Below are 21,071 nucleotides of genomic sequence, written 5' to 3' on the forward strand. Positions count from 1 at the left end.
TGAAATCAGGAAAAATAAGAGTTGAAAAACAGAGAAAACAAACAGAAAAATGGCAGACTTAAGCCCTAACGTATTGACATTTACATTAAAGTTAGAGACTGACATATTTAGAAATATGCTGTCTACAAGAAACATCAAATATAATAATATAGACAGGTTGGAAGTAAAAAAATGGATAGGTAGATCATGCAAATATTAATCAAAGGAAAGCAGGATTGACTATATTAATATCAGATAAAGTAGACTTCAGAGCCAAGAAAATTACCAGAGGTAGAGAGGGACATTATATAATGATAAAAGTATCAGTCTACCAAGAAGACATAGCAATCCTACATATGTATGCACCAAACAACAGAGCTACAAAATATGTGAAGCAAAAACTGATATAACTGGAGAGGAGAAAGAGAAAAATCCACAATTACAGCTGGAGACTTCAACACCCCTTGCTCAACAATTGATTGGACAACTAGACAGAAAATCAGCAAGCATATAATAAAATTAAAATATCAACAACAACAATAGGATCTGAGACATTTACAGGATACTCCCACCAATAACAGCAGAATACACATTCTTTTCAACAACCCATGGAACATACAGCAAGATAGACTGTATCCTGAGCTATAAAACAAACCTCAATAAATTTAAAAGAATTGAAATCAAACAGTGTGTTCTCTGACCACAGTGGAATAAAACTAGAACTCAATAACAAAAAGTTAACAAGAAAGTCTCCAAATATCTGGATACTACTAAACAGCATACTTCTAAATAATCCATAAGTCAGGTAGGAAATCTCAAGGGAAGTTTTGAAAAAATACATTGAAGTAGGGACTTCCCTGGTGGTGCAGTGGATAAGAATCTGCCTGCCAATGCAGGGGACATGGGTTCAATCCCTGGTCCGGGAAGATCCCACATGCCGCGGAGCAACTAAGCCCGTGTGCCACAACTACTGAGCCTGTGCTCTAGGGCTGGCGAGCCACAACTACTGAGCCCACGTGCTGCAACTACTGAAGCCCACGCACCTAGAGCACATGCTCTGTAACAAGAAAAACCACCGCAATGAGAAGCCCGTGCACCGCAATGAAGAACAGGCCCCACTCGCCACAACTAGAGAAAGCCCGCGCACAACAACGAAGACCCAATGCAGCCAAAAATAAATAAAATTAAATCTTTAAAAAAAAATACCTTGAAGTAAATGAAAATAAAACATACCAAAATTTTTGGAACACAGCTAAAGCAGTGCTGAAAAGGAAATTTATAGCACTAAAATGCATACAGTAGAATAAAGAAAATGTCTCAAATTAATAATACAAGCTCCCTCTTCAAAACCTAGAAAAATAAGAGCAAATTAAACCCAAAATAAGCAGAAGGAAGGAAATAATAAAGAGCAAAAATGAATGAAATTGGAAAGTTTACATACTGATGATTCCATTTATGTAAAATTCTTGAAGTGACAAAATTATAGAAATGGAGAATAGATTAATTGTCGCCAGGGATTAAAGATGGCTAGAGGTCAGAGGATGGAGATTGGAGGTGGAGATGAGAGGTGAGAGGCTATTAAAGGACAGCAAGAGGGATCTTTGTGCTGATGGCATTATTTTGTAACTTGGTTGTATTGATGTCAGTATCCTAATTGTGGCATTGTATCAATACTATAGTTGTGCAAGATGTTATCATTGGGGTAACTGGGTACACTGGATCTCTGTGTGTTGCTTTTTTACAATTGCATGTCAATCTACAATTATTTAAAATAAAAAGTTTAAATTGAAAAAAAAGTCTGAACTAGATACTAATATCTAACATTTATTGCTATATGCTGTCAATATTCAAAGCACTTTACATGTTTTATCTCATCTGATCCTTACAACACCCACCTGTATGAGGGTAGGTATTATTCTGGTACTTATTTTAAAGAAATAAAGGTATAAAGAGGTTAAGTGAATTGCCCAAGGTCACATAACCAGTACGATTCCAAACTGGGATTCAGGTTCAGTTTGTCTACCTCTAGAATCTGTGCACTAGATAATCTTAAAGTGCAAACTAGTGTTAATAAAAGTGAAGTGTTTGTTGTCAAAAGAATATGAAGTGGGGACTTCCCTGACAGTCCAGTTGTTAAGAGTCCACACTTCCACTGCAGAGGGCATGTGTTCGATCTCTGGTTGGGGAATTAATATCCCACATGATGCGCAGTGTGGCCAAAAAAAAAAAAAAAAAAGAATATGAAGTGAAGGAATAACTTTTAGTTCGGATGGAGTTGTCTGGGAAGGAAACAACCATTTATTGAGCCTTTCCTTCATTCACCAAACATTTAGTACAGAACTTCCTCAGCTTATGATGGGGTTACATACTGATAAACCCATGGTAAGTTGAAAATACTGTAAGTCGAAAATACATTTAATACACCTAGCCTACCAAACATCATAGCTTAGCCTGGCCTACCTTAAACGTGCTCAGAGCACTTACATTAGACTACACTTGGGCAAAATCATCTAACACATTATCTATTTTATAATAAAGTATTGAATATCTCATGTAATTTGTTGAATACTGTACTAAAGGTGAAAAACAGAATGGCTGTCTGAGTACAGAATAGTTATAAGTGTATCAGTTGTTTACCGTCATGATTGTTTGGCTGACTGGGAGCTGTCGCTCACTGCCACTGCCCAGCATCACGACAGAGTATCATACTGCATATGGCTAGCCCAGAAAAAAAAAATCAAAATTCAAAGTACGGTTTCTACTGAATGCATATGCTTTTGCACCATCGTAAAGTCGAAAAAAATGTTAGAACCATTGTAATTTGGGAACTGTCTGTACTTGTTTTCAATAAGGGTGGCAGATAGGTTTCATGTCACAGACCAATTCTGACTGACAATTGATGCCTAGAAAATTACATTAACACCAGATTCTGATGCCACATCACAGCTGGGTAAGGAAGAGTTCTATGGTTAATTATAGATATTTGCCATTTACAAGGTGGAAGGAAGGGATGGCATGAAGAAAGAATGGTACATATTTGCATCTGTCACTATTTTCAGATTTGAGCTAAGTGTTTTACATGAATTATGTAGTGTAATCCATACAAAACACTGCATGTTGGGTATTATTCATTCTATGGGTGAGGAAACTGAGGTTCGGAGAGTTTAATAAACTTGTCCAAACTCACTCAGGCAGTGAGCGGTAGAGCCAGCATTGAAACCAAGTTCTCCATCCCCAGGAATCATGCTGTTTGCACCACACCTCCTGAAGAAGAGAAGTTTTATTGAGCTTTTGAAAGAGATGATAAACATGGATTGGCAGAGATGGCAGAGGGGTTTGGGCATAAGCACAGAAGTAAAAATCAGCCAGTCACACAAATGACAGGAAGCAGATTGGCCTGACTAGAGTAAAGGAGCATATTGGGCAGTAATGACAGGAGATTAAGGGAGACAAACTGCCCAGCTAACTGAAAGCTTTGAAACAAAAAGCTTTTAAAGCTAATAGATTTATTCTTCCAAGTTTGTTTTCTGAGAGTTCCTAGTGCAGTGGAAGATGAAGCAGTGACAATAGAAGACTTCACGACTTTTGTTTTTCTTTCCCCATCTTCTTCATTGGGCTGTGTCATTTTTCTTAACCTACCCTCTTAAGACGGTTGGGGCTCACCCTCTATCCCTAATTTTACAATTTTTTTTATTATAAAAGATGAACATGTATATTGCAAAAAATCTCAAATAATAAAAAAGTGTATAAATTACAAATACTGCCCCAAACTTTTAATCCCATTCCCCAAAGGTAACTTCCGTTAATAGTTTGGCGTCTATCCTTTTAGATGCTTTGCTTGTTTATTACATAACATTTAAAAAATATATTTACATATATATGCATGTGTACATGTAAAATGCTATATCATACATGTATTTACGTACAATCCTGAAGACATAAATTCAGTTTAAGCATTCTTCATAAAGATAAGCGTCAAAGGCCAAAAAGTTTAAGCTGGAACCCAGTTTGTTTTAATATTTTCCTTTGTGAAAAGCTGCATTCCTCACAGGGATATTGACCTCTCATGAAGAGGGCTATCAAAGCTTCTAGTGAAAAGGGCTTTGAAAAGGCAAAGTCTTGTTCTGATCACTTTGTCACTGTTAACCCCACATCAACAAGGTCAGTAGATTCTAGAGTAAGAACTTAAGCTTATGAACTCATGAAGAAAGGAGTGTGGTCTTATGTCTGTAGGAAACCTCTGAATCAACCCCAAGGACCTACCTTAGCTCATCAATTTCAGTTGATTAGGGAAAGAGGAACAAGAGTTATCAAAGGGGCCTAACTTAACTTTTTTGTTGGAACCCCTCTGGAGTTTGCCTAATTGGTGACATTGCTGGTTTGATGACATTCCTCCTCACTCTGGTTTTCTTTTCCATCTGAACCCCCTACAGCTATCAATGGGCATGTTAGGTTTTGGCTTCATTATCACTTACATTCCGGAGGCTGCAATCAGTGCTTACCTGGCTGCCACGGCACTACACATTATGCTGTCCCAGTTGACCTGCATCTTCGGGATTATGATTCGTTTCCATTCTGGTCCCATCTCCTTCTTCTATGTGAGTAATTTCTACCCTCACCTAGACTTACAAATGCCCCTCCCCTTGCCTCCAAAAAGAAGTAGACCCGAGTGGAGAGCTGCATAGGCAGCTGGGTCAAGAGGGTCCTAGAAATAATTTCACCTCTTCTAGATTTACAGTCTTGATTAATTGCAGGTGCCAGTTGGACCATGTTCCCAGTTGCATTAACCATTTCACCCCAGCCTTTTAAACCAACATGATTTATATTAAAATTTGGTCTTTGAGATACTGTATCTATCATACTTCTTCCCGTTACATGCCTCCTGAAAGACATATATCCTAAAACATAATATATACAGAATATAAAATGCAAAGTAGTCCCTGAATGCAAGAATGGCCTAGAAGCCAAGCTAAACATACATGGTCTGGGAAAATTGATAAAGAATAGGCTAATAAACAGAACTCCTGGGTCCTTTCCACTACACTGAAACATAGAAAGTGTATTATCTTCTTACTGGACATTATAGTCTTTTAATATATTGTTTTCAATTAAAAAAATATGTATCCACCTACTTGCTCTCACTGTTCTAGTAATGCTCATAAAGACCTCTGTGCCCAGCAACACTGCCTAGGGACTTCTTTTTGAACTAATTTAGAAAGAGTGTCATTTTCTAGATTTAGGCAATTATTACATCCCTTTCTAAGCCTCTGTAATTTTGTTTTCTTTCAGAACATAATTAACTACTGTATAGGTCTCCCCAAAGCTAATTCCACCAGCATCTTATTATTTCTAACTGCTGTTGTTGCTCTGAGAATCAACAAATGTATCAGAATTTCCTACAATCAGTACCCCATCGAGTTTCCCATGGAAATTTTTCTGGTAGGTGTTCTCATTTTGTTTTGTTTTGTTTTGCTTTTTATTGGAGTATAGTTGCTTTACAATGTTGTGTTAGTTTCTGCTGTATAGCAAAGTGAATCAGTTATACGTATACATATATCCCCTCTTTTTTAGATTTCCTTCCCATTTAGGTCACCACAGAGCACTGAGTAGAGTTCCCTGTGCTATACAGTAGGTTTTCATTAGTTGTCTATTTTATACATAGTAGTGTATGTAAGTCAATCCCAATCTCCCAGTTCATCCCACCCCCCCTTCCCCCGTTGGTATCCATAAGTTTGTTCTCTACATCTGTGTCTATTTCTGCTTTGAAAACTGGTTCATCTGTACCATTTTTCTAGATTCCACATATATGTGTTAATATACCATATTTGTTTTTCTCTTTCTGACTTACTTCACTCTGTATGACAGTCTCTAGGTCTATCCACGTCTCTGCAAATGGCACTATTTCATTCCTTTTTATGGCTGAGTAATATTCCATTGTATATAGGCACCACATCTTCTTTATGCATTCCTCTGTGGATGGACATTTAGGTTGCTTCCATGTTCTGGCTACTGTAAATAGTGCTGCAATGAACATTGGGGTACATGTATCTTTTTGAATTATGGTTTTCTCTGGGTATATGCCCAGGAGTGGGATTGCTGGGTCATATGGTAATTCTAGTTTTAGTTTTTTGAGGAACCTCCATACTGTTCTCCATAGTCATTGTACCAGTTTACATTCCCACCAACAGTGTAGGAGGGTTCCCTTTTCTCCACACCCTCTCCAGCATTTATTGTTTGTAGATTTTTTGATGATGGCCATTCTGACCAGTGTGAGGTGATACCTCACTGTAGTTTTGATTTGCATCTCTCTAATGATTAGTGATGTTGAGCATGTTTTCATGTGTTTGTTGGCCATCTGTATGTCTTCTTTGGAGAAATGTCTATTTAGGTCTTCTGCCCATTTTTTCATTGAGTTGTTTGTTTTTTTCGATATTGAGCTGCATGAGCTGTTTGTATATTTTGGAGATTAATCCCTTGATGGTTGCTTTGTTTGCAAATATTTTCTCCCATCCTCTTGGTTGTCTTTTTGTTTTGTTTATTGTTTCCTTTGCTGTGCAAAAGCTTTTAAGTTTCATTAGGTCCCATTTGTTTATTTTATTTTTTATTTTCATTACTCTAGGAAGTGGGTCAAAAAATCTTGCAGCAATTTGTGTCAAATTGTGTTTTGACATAATCTGACATTTGACAAATATGTCAAAGAGTGTTCTGCCTATATTTTTCTCTAACAGTTTTATAGTGTCCAGCCTTACATTTAGGTCTTTAATCCATTTTGAGTTTATTTTTGTGTATGGTGTTAGGGAGTATTCTAATGTCATTCTTTTACATGTAGCTGTCCAGTTTTCCCAGCACCACTTATTGAAGAGACTGTCTTTTCTCCATTGTATATTCTTGCCTGCTTTGTCTTAGATTAGGTGACTGAAGGTGCGTGGGTTTATCTCTGGGCTTTCTATCCTGTTCCACTGATCTATATTTCTGTTTTTGTGCCAGTACCATATTGTCTTGATTACTGTAGCTTTGTAGTATAGTCTGAAGTCAGGGAGTCTGATTCCTCCAGCTCTGTTTTTTTCCCTCAAGATTGCTTTGGCTATTTGGGGTCTTTAGTGTTTCCATACAAATTGTAAAAATGTTTGTTCTAATTCTGGGAAATTGCCATTGGTAATTTGATAGGGATTGCATTGAACCTGTAGATTGCTTTGGGTAGTATAGTCATTTTCACAATATTGATCCTTCCAATCCAAGAACATGGTATGTTTCTCCATCCCATTGTGTTGTCTTTGATTTCTTTAATCAGTATCCTATAGTTTTCTGAGTACAGGTCTTTTGTCTCCTTAGGTAGGTTTATTCCTAGGTATTATTCTTTTTGTTGTTGTGGTAAATGGGATTGTTTCCTTAATTTCTCTTTCTGATCTTTCATTGTTAGTATATAGGAATGCAAGAGATTTCTGTGTATTGATTTTGTATCCTGCAACTTTATCAGATTCACTGATAAGCTCTAGTAGTTTTCTGGTGGCCTCCTGAGGATTTTCTGTGTATAGTATCAAGTCATCTGCAAACAGTGACAGTTTTACTTTTTCTTTTCCAATTTGGATTCCTTTTATTTCTTTTTCTTCTCTGATTGCCATGGCCAGGACTTCCAAAACTATGTTGAATAATAGTGGTGAGAGTGGACATCCTTGTCTTGTTCCTGATCTTGGAGGAAATGCTTTCAGTTTTTCACCGTTGAGAGTGATGTTAGCTGTGCATTTGTCATACATGGCCTTTATTATGTTGAGGTAGGTTCCCTCTATGCCCACTTTCTGGAGAGTTTTTATCATAAATGGGTGTTGAATTTTGTCAAAAGCTTTTTCTGCATCTACTGAGATGATCATATGGTTTTTATTCTTCAGTTTGTTAATGTGGTGTATCACATTGATTGATTTGTGTATATTGAAGAATCCTTACGTCCCTGGGATAAATCCCACTTGATCATGGTGTATGATCCTTTTAATGTGTTGTTGGATTCTGTTTGCTTGTATTTTGTTAAAGATTTTTGCATCTATGTTCATCAGTGATATTGGCCTGTAATTTTCTATTTTTGTGATATCTTTGTCTGGTTTTGGTATCAGGGTGATGATGGCCTCATAGAATGAGCTTGGGAGTGTTCCTCCCTCTGCAATTTTTTGGAAGAGTTTGAGAAGGATAGGTGTTAGCTTTTCTCTAAATGCTTGATAGAATTCACCTGTGAAGCCATCTGGTCCTGGACTTTTATTTGTTGGAAGATTTTTAATCACAGTTTCAATTTCATTACTTGTCATTGGTCTGTTCATATTTTCTATTTCTTCCTGGTTCAGTCTTGGAAGCTTGTACCTTTCTAAGAATTTATCCATTTCTTCCAGGTTGTCCATTTTATTGGCATAGAGTTGCTTGTAGTAGTCTCTTATGATCCTTTGTATTTCTGCAGTGTCAGTTGTTACTTTTCGTTTTTCATTTCTAATTTTTATTGATTTGAGTCCTCTCCCTTTTTGTTCTTGATGAGTCTGGCTAAAGGCTTATCAATTTTGTTTATCTTCTCAAAGAACCAGCTTTTAGTTTCATTGATCTTTGCTATTGTTTTCTTCATTTCTATTTCACTTATTTCTGCTCTGATCTTTATGCTTTCTTTCCTTCTACTAACTTCGGGTTTTGTTTATTCTTCTTTTTCTAGTTGTTTTAGGTGTAAGGTTAGGTTGTTTATTTGAGATTTTTCTTGTTTCTTGAGGTAGGATTGTATTACTATAAACTTCCCTCTTAGAATTTCTTTTGCTGCATCCCATATGTTTTGGGTCATCATGTTTTCATTGTCATTTTTTTCTAGGTATTTTTTTATTTCCTCTTTGATTTCTTCCATGATCCATTGGTTATTTAGTAGCATATTGTTTGTGTTTGTGTTCTTTACAGTTTTTTTTCCATAATTGATTTCTAATCTCATAGCGTTGTGGTTGGAAAAGATGCTTGATATGATTTCAATTTTCTTAAATTTACCAAGGCTTGATTTGTGACCCAAGATGTGATCTATCCTGGAGAATGTTCCGTGTACACTTGAGAAGAAAGTGTATTCTGCTGCTTTTGGATGGAATGTCCTATAAATATCAATTAAGTCTGTCTGGTCTAATGTGTCATTTAAGGCTTGTGTTTCCTTATTAATTTTCTGTCTGGATGATCTATCTTTTGGTGTAAGTGGGATGTTTCTGGTAAGTGTTTTGATACTCCAAACTCATGGTTCAGATCATTTAAAATACATATTTTTTAAATTAAATTAAAAGGAAGTAACCTCAGAAGGGAAATGTTCATAGGAGAATTGTAAAAATAATATTTTTAAAATGTATGTTGAATTGTGACAAAGCTGAATACATACATTTAGTTAGCTTATATTTTTTAAACATGATTATTTTTCAAAGAACTTTTATCTATTGCCTCTTTTTCATACTATTTGAAAAATAGGGTTTTTTTTTTCCATTATGACAGTAATACAGGCTCATTCTAGCAATTTTTTTTTTTTGGCCATGCCACGTGGCTTGTGGGATCTTAGTTCCCTGACTAGGAATCAAACCCAGGCCCCCAGAAATGGAAACATGGAGTCCTAACCACTGGACCGCCAGGGAATTCTAGCAATTTTGAAAAACAGAAAGAAAAAAAAAGAAGGAGGAAAAGAAATTCCTATAGCTGCACTATCCAAAGTCAACTACAATTGATATTTCTGTACTTTCAGTTATTTACACCTTTCTTCTTTCAAACAAATACATGACAGGCCTATGCTCAGTGTTGATGAATTTCTGTATTCTTTTATGTAGAGGTTTCATTTCTATTTTAATATAGCAGCAACCACACTGTTATTCAGCCTCCTTTCATTCTCCTTATGCTACAGTAAAGGAATTGAGGGAGATGAGATGTTAAATGAAAACTAATCCATGTCACTAAGTGGCAGAGCCTGGGTTTGGGGAGGAGGGGCTGCTGGGGAAGGTGTGTGTTTATGTATATGTCCTAGGTGTTTTTTAACATCTTTTTCTTTAGATCAGGGGAAATGTTAAACTAAATAAATATGATTGTTTTCTCTCTTTTCGAGAATATTAAAAAAATGTTGTCTAAAGATAACATTTCTTGTTTGTTTTAAGAAATCTGTGGGAATTCCCTGGTGGTCCACTGGTTAGGACTCCATGCTTTCACTGAGGAGGGCGTGGGTTCAATCCCTGGTCCAGGGAACTAAGATCCCACAAGCCGCGCCATGCGGCCAAAAAAGAAAAAGAAAAAGAAATCTGATAAAATTTATCTTTTGCAGTTAACATTTTTACAATACTAAAGACATTTTCATAAATAAAGCTCAGGTTTTTGGAGTCAGCATTTGTCTTACAAGGATCAATAAATCTTTGGGTGTCCATGAGCATTATTTTCCCTTTAAGAAGTGTTCTGTGATAGAGATAATTAAAGTTCACCATGTGCTCCCCTATATTTCCCAGCTGCCCTTGTAGTTAGGCAGGACCATGCAACTTTGGGGTCAAAGCATAGGCAAATAGGCATGAGTTCCCAATGTTCCTTCTTCCCCTGCTGTAGTAATCATAGGGGCTATATGTTGAGGTGATAGAGTCTCCAGGTAGAATTAGCCTGGATCCCCAAGGCAGTATTCGCAAAGAAGCTGTCCTGAAGAGACACTGACCCACAGTGGACTTTGTGTGGGTAAAAAAACAACTTTCAAGTGTTAGGGCACTAAGATCTCATGGTTTGTATATTGCCACAGTATAACATATTCTATGCTAACTAATCCAGGTCCATACTCTTCATGATTGAAAGAGTATAGGAATTGCTTTGGAAACTGAGACCAAGCTCTGTCTCATAACTGTTGTCTACTTCTTGTGGAGGTGCATATCCTTTCTTCCTTGGAGTAGTTAAAAAGCTATCAATTCATAAAGGCCAAAAGCTGAATGGCTGCTTTTACAAAAGACCTTCCAAAACACTGTATACAAATAGTGGGGCCCTAGAACCCAGGGGGCAATGTGCATATGGAGTTTGGGGAGTGGAGTCAGAGGCAGCCTCTCCTCTTGGAACCAAGTACAGCTCTGGCTTCTTAGGAAGCTGAGGCTTTGGAGTCACCAGCAGATGGCATCTGTGACACAGACATCAGCGCACTCTCTCTGTTTCTCTCTCTGTTTCTGTGTCTCTCTTTGTTTCCAGCTTTATTCAGGTATAAAATTATAAGATATTTAAAGTGTGCATCATGATGATTTGATATAGATATACATTGTGAAAGGATTTCCCCCATCTAGTTAATTAACACATCCATACCCCATACATTTATCTTTCTTTTTTTTTTTTTTTTTTTTGGTGAGAACATTTAAGTTCTACTCTCTTAGCAATTTTTAAAGTATGTAATAAAATGTTATCAACTATAGTCACCATGTTTTACGTTAGATCCTCAGACCTTATTCATCTTGTAGCTGAAAGTTTGCACTGTTTTACCTACCTTTCTCAATTCCCCCATCCCTCAGTCCCTGGCAACCACTTTTCTACTCTCTTGTTTCTACGAGCGTGACTGTTTTGTTTTTTGTTTTTGTTTTTGTTTTAGATTCCATGTATAAGTAATACCATGCAGTATTTGTCTTTCTCTGTCTAGCTTATTTCACTTAGCGTAATGCCCTCGAGGTCCATCCATGTTGTCACAAATCAACCCTCTTTTAAGAGACATCAGCAGCAGGGATCATCGTGATGTTCCTTTAAGCAACCTCAAAGGCAATAACATTAACCTGGGTTATTAGGAAAGGAGAGAAGTAAGAGTATAGAGGATGCTGTGGGTTGACTATGGCTGACAGATTGGTTTGTGAGCCACAGATAAGACATTCCTTTGGGGAATACTATAAATAATTAGGATGCACCATGAAGTGAAGTGGAGGAATAAACTGAGGTCCAGCAACAAATGGAGGTGGAGACTTAGAATTATTGCAAATTAGGCATTAAACATTTTTGTGACCTGATTTATCCTCAAAGGTTATTGAAGCCTGCAATACACTACTTATACACATGTCAAGTCAAGTGATTGGGAACATTTTCTACTATATAGCAGGAATTAGAGATGTAGTTTAGAATTGGAAAAAGACCTCCATGTTTCCCTTGGAAATGAGGAAAGTAGAAGAGGGAGGATGAGAGCTGCTATGGTATAGCGGGTGAAAAGCTTTTCACAACATCCCATAAGAAACTACTGTTAAGATGTGCTGGAGATGGGCTTCCCCGGTGGCACAGTGGTTAAGAATCCGCCTGCCAATGCAGGAGACACGGGTTCGAGCCCTGGTCGGGGAAGGTCCCACATGCCGTGGAGCAACTAAGCCCGTGCACCACAACTACTGAGCCTGCGCTCTAGAGCCTGAGAGTCACAACTACTGAGCCCGCATGCCACAACTACTGAAGCCTGCGTGCCTGGAGCCCGTGCTCCACAACAAGAGAAGCCACCACAATGAGAAGCCCGCGCACCGCAACAAAGAGTAGCCCCCGCTTGCCGCAACTAGAGAAAGCCCGCGTGCAGCAACGAAGACCCAATGCAGCCAAAAGTAAAATAAATAAAATTAAAATATGTAAATATTAAAAAAGAAAAAGATATGCTAGAGGAGGGACTTCCCTGGTGGCGCAGTGGTTAAGAATCCGCCTGCCAATGCAGGGGATATGGGTTCGATCCCTGGTCTGGGAAGATCGCACATGCCATGGGGCAGCTAAGCCCACGCGCTACAACTTCTGAGCCTGTGCTCTAGAGCCTGCGAGCCCCAACTACTGAAGCCCGTGCGCCACAACTAATGAAGCCCGCACGTTCTAGGGCTCACGTGCTGCAACTACTGAGCCCACGTGCTGCAACTACTGAAGCCCGTGCGCCTAGAGCCCATGCTCCGCAACGAGAGAAGCCACTGCAATGAGAAGGCTGCGCCCCGCAATGAGGAGTAGCCCCCGCTCGCCGCAACTAGAGAAAGCCCGCGTGCAGTAACGAAGACCCAACGCAGCCAAAAAAAAAAAAAAGATGTGCTGGAGGAAACTGCACATACCCACCAATCTGTCCTTTAGATGGTAGTCTCAAATATTAAGGGAAAATTTCAAGGCAATATTTGGGATCCAGGTAAAATAAACTGACAAATAATTCACAAGTTTCATAGATATAAGAAATTGTACATACTGTATGTTCATAATTAATGTATGTGTATGTGTGTATTTGTATATGTGTATATTTAAGCTGTATAGCAAACACCAAAAAAAAGCATCAATAGTAGTTATCTTTGGGTGATTTATTTCTGCTTTTAAATTTTTCATATTTTCTCTATTTTCCTTAATGAGCAAGTATAACCTTTATACTGGAAATGAAAGAGTTTCTTGGCCACTTGCCACACTTCTTGTCCCTTAACTATATAAAGATCACAACTTTTCTGTTGATCCAGATCTTCCTTCCATTCTGATCTGTAGGCTTCCTAGGGGTCGTCATCTGAACACAGCATCACAGGTAAACCAACTGCTATCCTGCTCAGTGTCTGGCTGAACTCTTAGAGTAGATGCTGGGAAAAGATTTATGTGTTAGTAGGGATAATGGGGTAAAGCAACTATATATTATTATTTTAAAATGGGCATTGAGTTCTCTTGTCTCTGCTTTAATTTGCTTTGGTGTGAGGTCTTTATAAGGTGTAACAGCTGCTAGCTTGTCTGTTTTCCCTCTAACAGACATTAGAAATGGAAGGGAGACTTGGCATTTCAGAAGGAAATGAAAGGAGAAAAAAAAAAAGCAAGTAATTGCTTTGCTAAAGCAATTTTTCGTGTGTGCTATCAAATGCTGCTCCATCTTATTAACGGTTATTAATGATTATCAATATACCTCAACAATCCCCCAGAGGGCTTACTTGTACTGGGACAGTGTACCTAGATTTTAAAACTTTTAAAGCTGAGGTCTTGGTACAGCTATTATCTGAAAACATGTTTATACTTGATCCAGATATTTAAAGTTGGTGAGGAAAGAGAAGTCTAGGGCAACCATTTTTTCCTATTACTATGTCAGAGACCAAGCCTGAAGTTGTTTTTCATTCTGGTTACAGTACTAAAAAGAGTTCAGGGAACCAAAAGAGTCGGGGAGGACTTCTGCCTTTGTTGCTCCACTGAACTGGCACTGCCTCTTTCTCCAACCTTCATGTATAGGGACTGCCACGTATTGCATTCCCTGTGCTGCCAGAGGCTATGGGCACCTCTACTCTTGGAAGCAGTACATAATATTTAGATGATCACATGCCTTTTCTTTTTAAACCCCTACAGATTCTTGGCTTCGCTGCATTTGCAAACAAGATAAACGTGGACACAGAAAACAGCAAGATGCTCATTGATATGATTCCTTATAGGTTGGTAATTCCACTTTTCAAGACTACTTTTCCCTTCCTGTTAACTCCTCTTAGCCTCTGACTACATAGCCTGATTGGTATCATTGACCAAAACAGAGTGCCAGTTAGTTCTCCAGCAAGGATGGGTTTATTCGGGATCAGCAAAGAATTGCAATTTGGGGTCTGCAACCATGGCGAGTCACATGCAAGTCCTCCCACAGCAAGGGAAGAAGTTTTTATAAAGGAAAAAATAAAATTGGAGTGGGGGGGGCTATGGTAAACAAAAAGTCTATGGCTTTTCATTGGCTGAGTCCTTTGCCAGGAAAGAAGAGGAGTCTTTCTTCTTCCTGTTGGGCTCTGCAATGGTCACAGGGTGTGAGAACTCCCCCTTTTGGTCTCCCAACTCTACTTAATTAGTTTCTGTTTATTAATTTTTTTTTAAACAATATTCTCTGTAACAGTCTCTGGCCACAGCCAAATCTGGGTCATGGGCTCAAGTTCATTTTAGAACACAGAGGTTCTAAAGGACAAGGGCTAGGACAACCCCATTCTTCTCTGGTCAGCCTTTGACTCTCTTCCCATGGTTGAGCCAATCCCCTTACCCAAGTGAACTGCTGGATGCACTGAATACCAGAGAGACTCATGCATCTTTCTGACAGCACATTATGAACCTTCTCAACCTCCATACCTGTCTGATTAACTCTCAAGGATGGGACAAGAGATACCTCTGTTTTCCTAATCTCTCTCTGGGGTTCAGTGCTCAGGAGGTGAGCATTCCTTCTGTCTTCACCTACTTAGACTGAATCGGTGTCCTTGAGCAACATTACTTCATCACTCTGAGTAGAAAGCCTTCTTCAAGTAGTCTGGCATATGGAGTTCTTAAGGACTTGCAATTAATTTACATTATGATTCCTACCAGTGACTATGGGGCATCACTCTTGCTTCTGTTAGGGAATTATAGTTTCTTTAACCTTGACCAGATGAATCACTTTAGCTAAGAAAGACAGCATACCACAGTTTCTTGGCTCAGGAGAAGGCTTTTGAAGAGCATTGTTTATTTCCTCATGTTCTTCAATAGGGAATACAGCAAGGAGTCAATGATATTGGCTAGCCCCCAGCATACAAAACAGAGGCTACTTTGGTGCAACCAGATTGAATTAATCTCATATCCTACCAGTTCTCAGTGAAATCTAATGATGATTAAATACATTTGAAATTCTGTTCAATTTTTTTAAACTGTGAGCAGACAACCTAGGTACCAGGGAATACAATGGTAAATAAGACTTGGTCTCTGCCCTCAGGAAAAAAAAAGACAAGGGCAACAATGGGATTGATGCTTTACATAATTATTTTATGTCATTTGTTCCTCACAGTAATACTATAAAGAAGATATTATCTTCTTTTTATGGCTCAGGAAACTAAGGGTTACCAAGTTTAAATTACTTATCCAAGTTCACACAGCTGGTCAGTGTCAGAGCTACTATTTGAACCCATTTCTATTTAATTCCAAAATCTAGGATAATAACCTCTCTATTATACTTACTTCATATGCTTCTGTTATTAATGACTTAAAAAGCACACAATTAACCTTTGCTTATATTTCATCATAAGATTCAAGGGTATAGGTAGAGAAACAAACATTTCAAAAATCTAATTTTAGGTATTGCTTTGAACTCCCTGTTTATTACCTGTTTATCCACGGTTGCTAGGGACTAGAAAAACTGAACAATTTAGGTTAGTTCCTTCTACGTCCATGTCCCCTTTTAACTAAATTGCTGACAAAGAATTGAATGTTACAGAAAACATCAGGAAGGAAAAAAACAGTAGTTTATGCTATTATCATACTAAATATTTAAGGTTTACTAACATAGATTTGGGCAATAAATTCATGAAAATTAAAATCTTTTGTGCATCAAAAGACACTATCAACAGAGAAAAAAAGACAACTCACAGAATAGGAGAAAATATTTGCAAATCATATATGATAAGGGATTAACATCCAAAATACATAGAGAACTCCTAAAACGCAACAACAAAAAACCAACAACCTGACTCAAAAAGTGGAGAAAGGACTTGAATAGACATTTTTCCAAGGATGATACACAAATGGCCAATAAACACATAACATGCTCAACATCACTAATCATTTGGGAAATGCAAATCAAAACTACAATAATTCAATAGATACCACCTCACACTCATTAGTATGACTACTATTTTTTTTTAAAAAAAGACGAAAACATCAAGTGTTGGTGAGGATGTGGAGAAAATGGAACTCTTGTGCACTGTTAGTGGGAATGTAAAATGTACAGCCACGGGGCTTCCCTGGTGGCGCAGTGGTTGAGAATCTGCCTGCCAATGCAGGGGACACGGGTTCGAGCCCTGGTCTGGGAGGATCCCACATGCCGCGGAGCAGCTGGGCCCGTGAGCCACAACTACTGAGCCTGCGCATCTGGAGCCTGTGCTCTGCAACGAGAGGCCGCGATAGTGAGAGGCCCGCGCACCGCGATGAAGAGTGGCCCCCACTTGCCACAACTAGAGAAAGCCCTCGCACAGAAACGAAGACCCAACACAGACAAAAAATGAATATAAAAAATAAATAAATTAATTAATTAACTTTAAAAACAAAATGCAGTTCCTTTAAAAAAAACAAAAAGTGTAAAAGTCTAATCTCAGGTTAGTGCCTGACACATCCCTGGTGAATGTTTGATAATATCAGTTATTATTATTAAAAAAAGAAAAATGTACAGCCACTGTGGAAAGTAGTATGCTGATTCCTCAAAAAACTAAAAATAGAATTGCCATATGATCCAGCAGTTCTACTTCTGGATATATACTGCCCAAAATTAAAAGCAGTGTCTTGAAGAGATATTTGTGCACCTATGTTCATAGCAGCATTACTCACAATAGCTGAAATGTGGAAGAAACAATAAGTGTCCATCAATGGATGAATGGATAAGCAAAATGTGTTATATACATACAATAGAATTTTTTTTTGACAGTAAGAATATAGTTTTATTTATAGAAGTAATAAAAGGAATATACCACACAAGTATTTTACACACAAAACACCTTAGACACAAAGATATGGAAGTGAATTTTTACAGTTTATTCACATTGAGTCTAGAATACTAGGTGACTCATTGTCACCTTTAAAAAACAGAATCTTGTCACATCTCTTGAATACAAATTAAACAGTTCAGACTGAGTTGGTCGAGGTCACATAGAATCTGGAACTCACTCTAGTCTGTGCCTTTACCCTAACTCTTGAAGCTGCTACACTCATGACAGAATAATTCAGTGGGTGGTGAATCAGACAAAACAAACATCAAACAGACTCTCCTTCACAGCATGGCAGGTAGGAGGGAAAGATAAACTTTAAACAAAGCTGTATTTATCTCCCAACAATGCCCCAACTGGAGCACTTTTTTTTTTTTCTATAGACAGATACTCCTAACACACAATTTTTCTGCTGCTCAAGAACCTTCAATGGCTCCCCAGTGCCTATGAACTCATAATGGCAGCATGTTAAGGCTGGACTTTTCTTGTTTGTGACTAGCCCCAGTGGCTTAGCTGAAATTGTCTAAGATTTGATTGGAATTCAATATTAATTGTGAAGTGGGAGAGAGAGACTGAAGGCTTCATAACGGTTCTGGAATGTGCTTAATTTGGGCACTGAAAATCCAAATATTTTAGCATTCAACTCCCCTCATACAATAGAATATTATTCAGCCTTAAAAAGGAAGGAAATTCTGACATACACTACAACATAGATGAACCTTGAGGACGTTGTGCTAAGTGAAATAAGCCAGTCAGAGAAAGACAATTACTATATGATTCCACTTATCTGAGGTACTTAGTAGTCAAAATCATCAAGACAGAAAGTAAAATGGTGGTTGTCAGAGCTGGGGGGAGGGGGAAATAGAGAGTTATTGATTAATAGTTATAGAGTTTCAGTTTTACAAGATGAAAGAGTTATGGAGTAGATGGTGGTGATGGTTGCACATTATGAATATATTTAATGCCACTGAACAGTACATTTAAAAATGGGTAAGATGGTAAATCATGTTATGTGTATTTTACCCAATTAAAATAATTGGGAAAAAAAGGTGTGGATAAGAATCAGAAGCAATTTTTACAAAGGACAATGACTAAAATTATACCCTAAAAGATTTGAGTTTGACTAGAAGGGAATACATTGAGCTTTTTAGCTCTAAACCATCTTAGATATGATATAAGCCTATTGCTTACCCACTGGTATGGTCTCAAACAGTGTAAATAAACTATTTTTCATCAATTTTTGTAGTTTTGCCTGTCCTATCTGTTGCCATTGGTACATGGCAGAAACCTTGAACTAGAAGATAGCAGAGCATGTTCTCTTAATGGCTTTTGTAACCTGGCTTGATTTGCTGGCAGTTTTGGCAAGCTGCTGCCTGAGTTGCTCTTCTTATCTCTTATTTTTATTTTTTAAAAAAGGGTCAGACCTTTTGATATGGATGATAAAGTACGATAAGGTTGGAGTGGGGGAGATGCCAATAAATGATTCCTGCTATCTAGGAATAATTCCACCATTGTATTCCAGCTTCCTGTTTCCTGTAACGCCAGATATGAGCAATCTTACTGAAGTTCTTTTAGAAGCGTTCTCCTTAGCTTTAGTGAGCTCCTCTCTGCTCATATTTCTGGGCAGGAAGATTGCCAGTTTCCATAACTATGATGTCAATTCCAACCAGGTGAGAGGACAGGCCTTTCTATTACTTTCTCTGACCCTTTAATCTTTGTTCTCTAACCTTAGCCTGCAGTTAAAATGAAGACTGGATTCTTCTGTAACCAGAGAGTCACTTGGACCATGATTTGAATTACAATTACCAAAGGATGTTTTAAAATTATTTATTTATTTATTTATTTATTTTTGGCTGCGTTGGGTCTTCGTTGCTGCGCGGGGGCTTTCTCTAGTTGCGGCGAGCAGGGGCTACTCTTCGTTGCGGTGCGCGGGCTTCTCATCATGGTGGCTTCTTTTGTTGCGGAGCACAGGCTCTAGGTGCGCAGGCTTCAGTAGTTGTGGCACGTGGGCTCTAGAGCAGAGGCTCAGTAGTTATGGCGCACGGGCTTAGCTGTTCCACGGCATGTGGGATCTTCCCGGACCAGGGCTCAAACCCGTGTCCCCTGCATTGGCAGGCGGATTCTTAACCACTGCGCCACCAGGGAAGTCCTACCAAAGGATTTTTGAGAAGTGTGGCATACTTAACTCTGAAGCCACTTGAATTAATGTGCGTGTTGTTACTCTAGAACAGATACGGTGTAGGGAGGCAAGAAGGTAATGTATGGCATCATGTTGTTAAGCTAGCAGAGTTCCTCTCCTCTCCTTTTATCTTCCTTTCCACCAAGTCCTTAGAAGTCAACCACATGCCAAAGCACAATAAGAAATGCAGTGGAGGGACTTCCCTGGTGTCCAGTAGCTGACTCTGCACTCCCAATGCAGGGGGCTCCGGGTTCCATCCCTGGCCAGGGAACTAGAGCCCACGTGCCACAACTAAGAGTTCGCATGCCGCAACTAAAGAGATCCCGCATTCCACAACGAAGACCCAGTGCAACCAAATAAATAAATAAATATTTTTAAAAAAGAAATGCAGTGGAATATCAAAACTAGGCTAATAATACAATTAAGTTGGCCTCCCAGAAATAGTCCTTGTCATTTTTTTTTTTAGTCTCCGACCATTTTGAGTTTGGCCTTTTCCCTAGAAATTAAAAAGGGAATATGGGGACTTCCCTGGCGGTCCAGTGATTAGAACTCGGTGCTTTCACTGCCGTGGCCCCAAGGTTCAATCCCTGGTCGGGGAACTAAGATCCTGCAAGCCGCTTGGCATGGCCTAGTGGCCTAGTGGTTAGGATTCTGGGCTTTCACTGCCTGGCCCGGGTTCAATCAGTGTCCCACTTTATCTTTAGGATAGTATAGAAGGAAGCAAGAAAAATAGTACTATATTTCTCCCTGTCATCCTAAATTCCCAGCAATCATGCAGAAGAGAATAATAAGGCAAATGTCTCATTTACTCACTTTGAAAAAGGACTTTCCTTATGATCTCTAGCTAAAATGAAGGAATCAGATTTGCCATCCTTCACTTCTTTCCAATAATATTTCAGTGTTATTTGAAGTGATGTAAACAACCCTGTCTTCATACATAAGAAATAACAGTATGCCTTTAGTTCAAACTCAAATCAGCCTTCTTTGACAAACAGTGGGCCTAAAGTATTTGCCATTTCTTTACAGGATTTAATAGCCATTGGCCTTTGCAATGTCGTCAGTTCATTTTTCAGATCTTATGTTTTTACTGGTGCTGTTGTCAGGACTATTATCCAGGATAAAGCTGGAGGAAGACAACAGGTATGTGAAATAGAATTTGATCTCTAATATAGAAAGACACTTAGGTCTATTCACATGTATATTCACAGAAGGGGATTATATTAGTTTAACCATGTTACCGTTTTAATGTGATGCTTGTTTGGGAAGAATTTGGATTTCATGCTTGGCTTAATTTTTGCTTAGATTTTGTCTTAAAAGCTATCTGTCAATGTGGAACTTGAAAGTCATTTTCTATAAAAATACTCTTCTGTTAAAGGCTTCTATGTATTAGCCCACAAAAAGCTACTTTCCATGTAACATACCTAAAAGATAATATTTCAGATAAACCAACCATCACCTATTAACATTTTTTTCTATGGGGAGATATATTCTCAGCCCTAGTCTGGGAAAGC

At 38.3% G+C, this 21,071-nt stretch overlaps 1 protein-coding gene across 1 annotated transcript in view; it reads left to right on the forward strand.

Moving 5' to 3' along the window:
• The window catches only part of SLC26A8 (solute carrier family 26 member 8), a 63,972-nt gene that overhangs the window by 23,388 nt on the left and 19,513 nt on the right, over nt 1–21,071 (forward strand). The window contains 5 exon segments of the mRNA XM_061195122.1: nt 4,413–4,577; nt 5,269–5,418; nt 14,260–14,342; nt 18,904–19,051; nt 20,587–20,700. Coding sequence (XP_061051105.1) covers nt 4,413–4,577; nt 5,269–5,418; nt 14,260–14,342; nt 18,904–19,051; nt 20,587–20,700 — 660 coding nt within the window.

This window comes from Eubalaena glacialis, chromosome 7, assembly GCF_028564815.1.
Source record: "Eubalaena glacialis isolate mEubGla1 chromosome 7, mEubGla1.1.hap2.+ XY, whole genome shotgun sequence".
NCBI lineage: Eukaryota > Metazoa > Chordata > Mammalia > Artiodactyla > Balaenidae > Eubalaena > Eubalaena glacialis.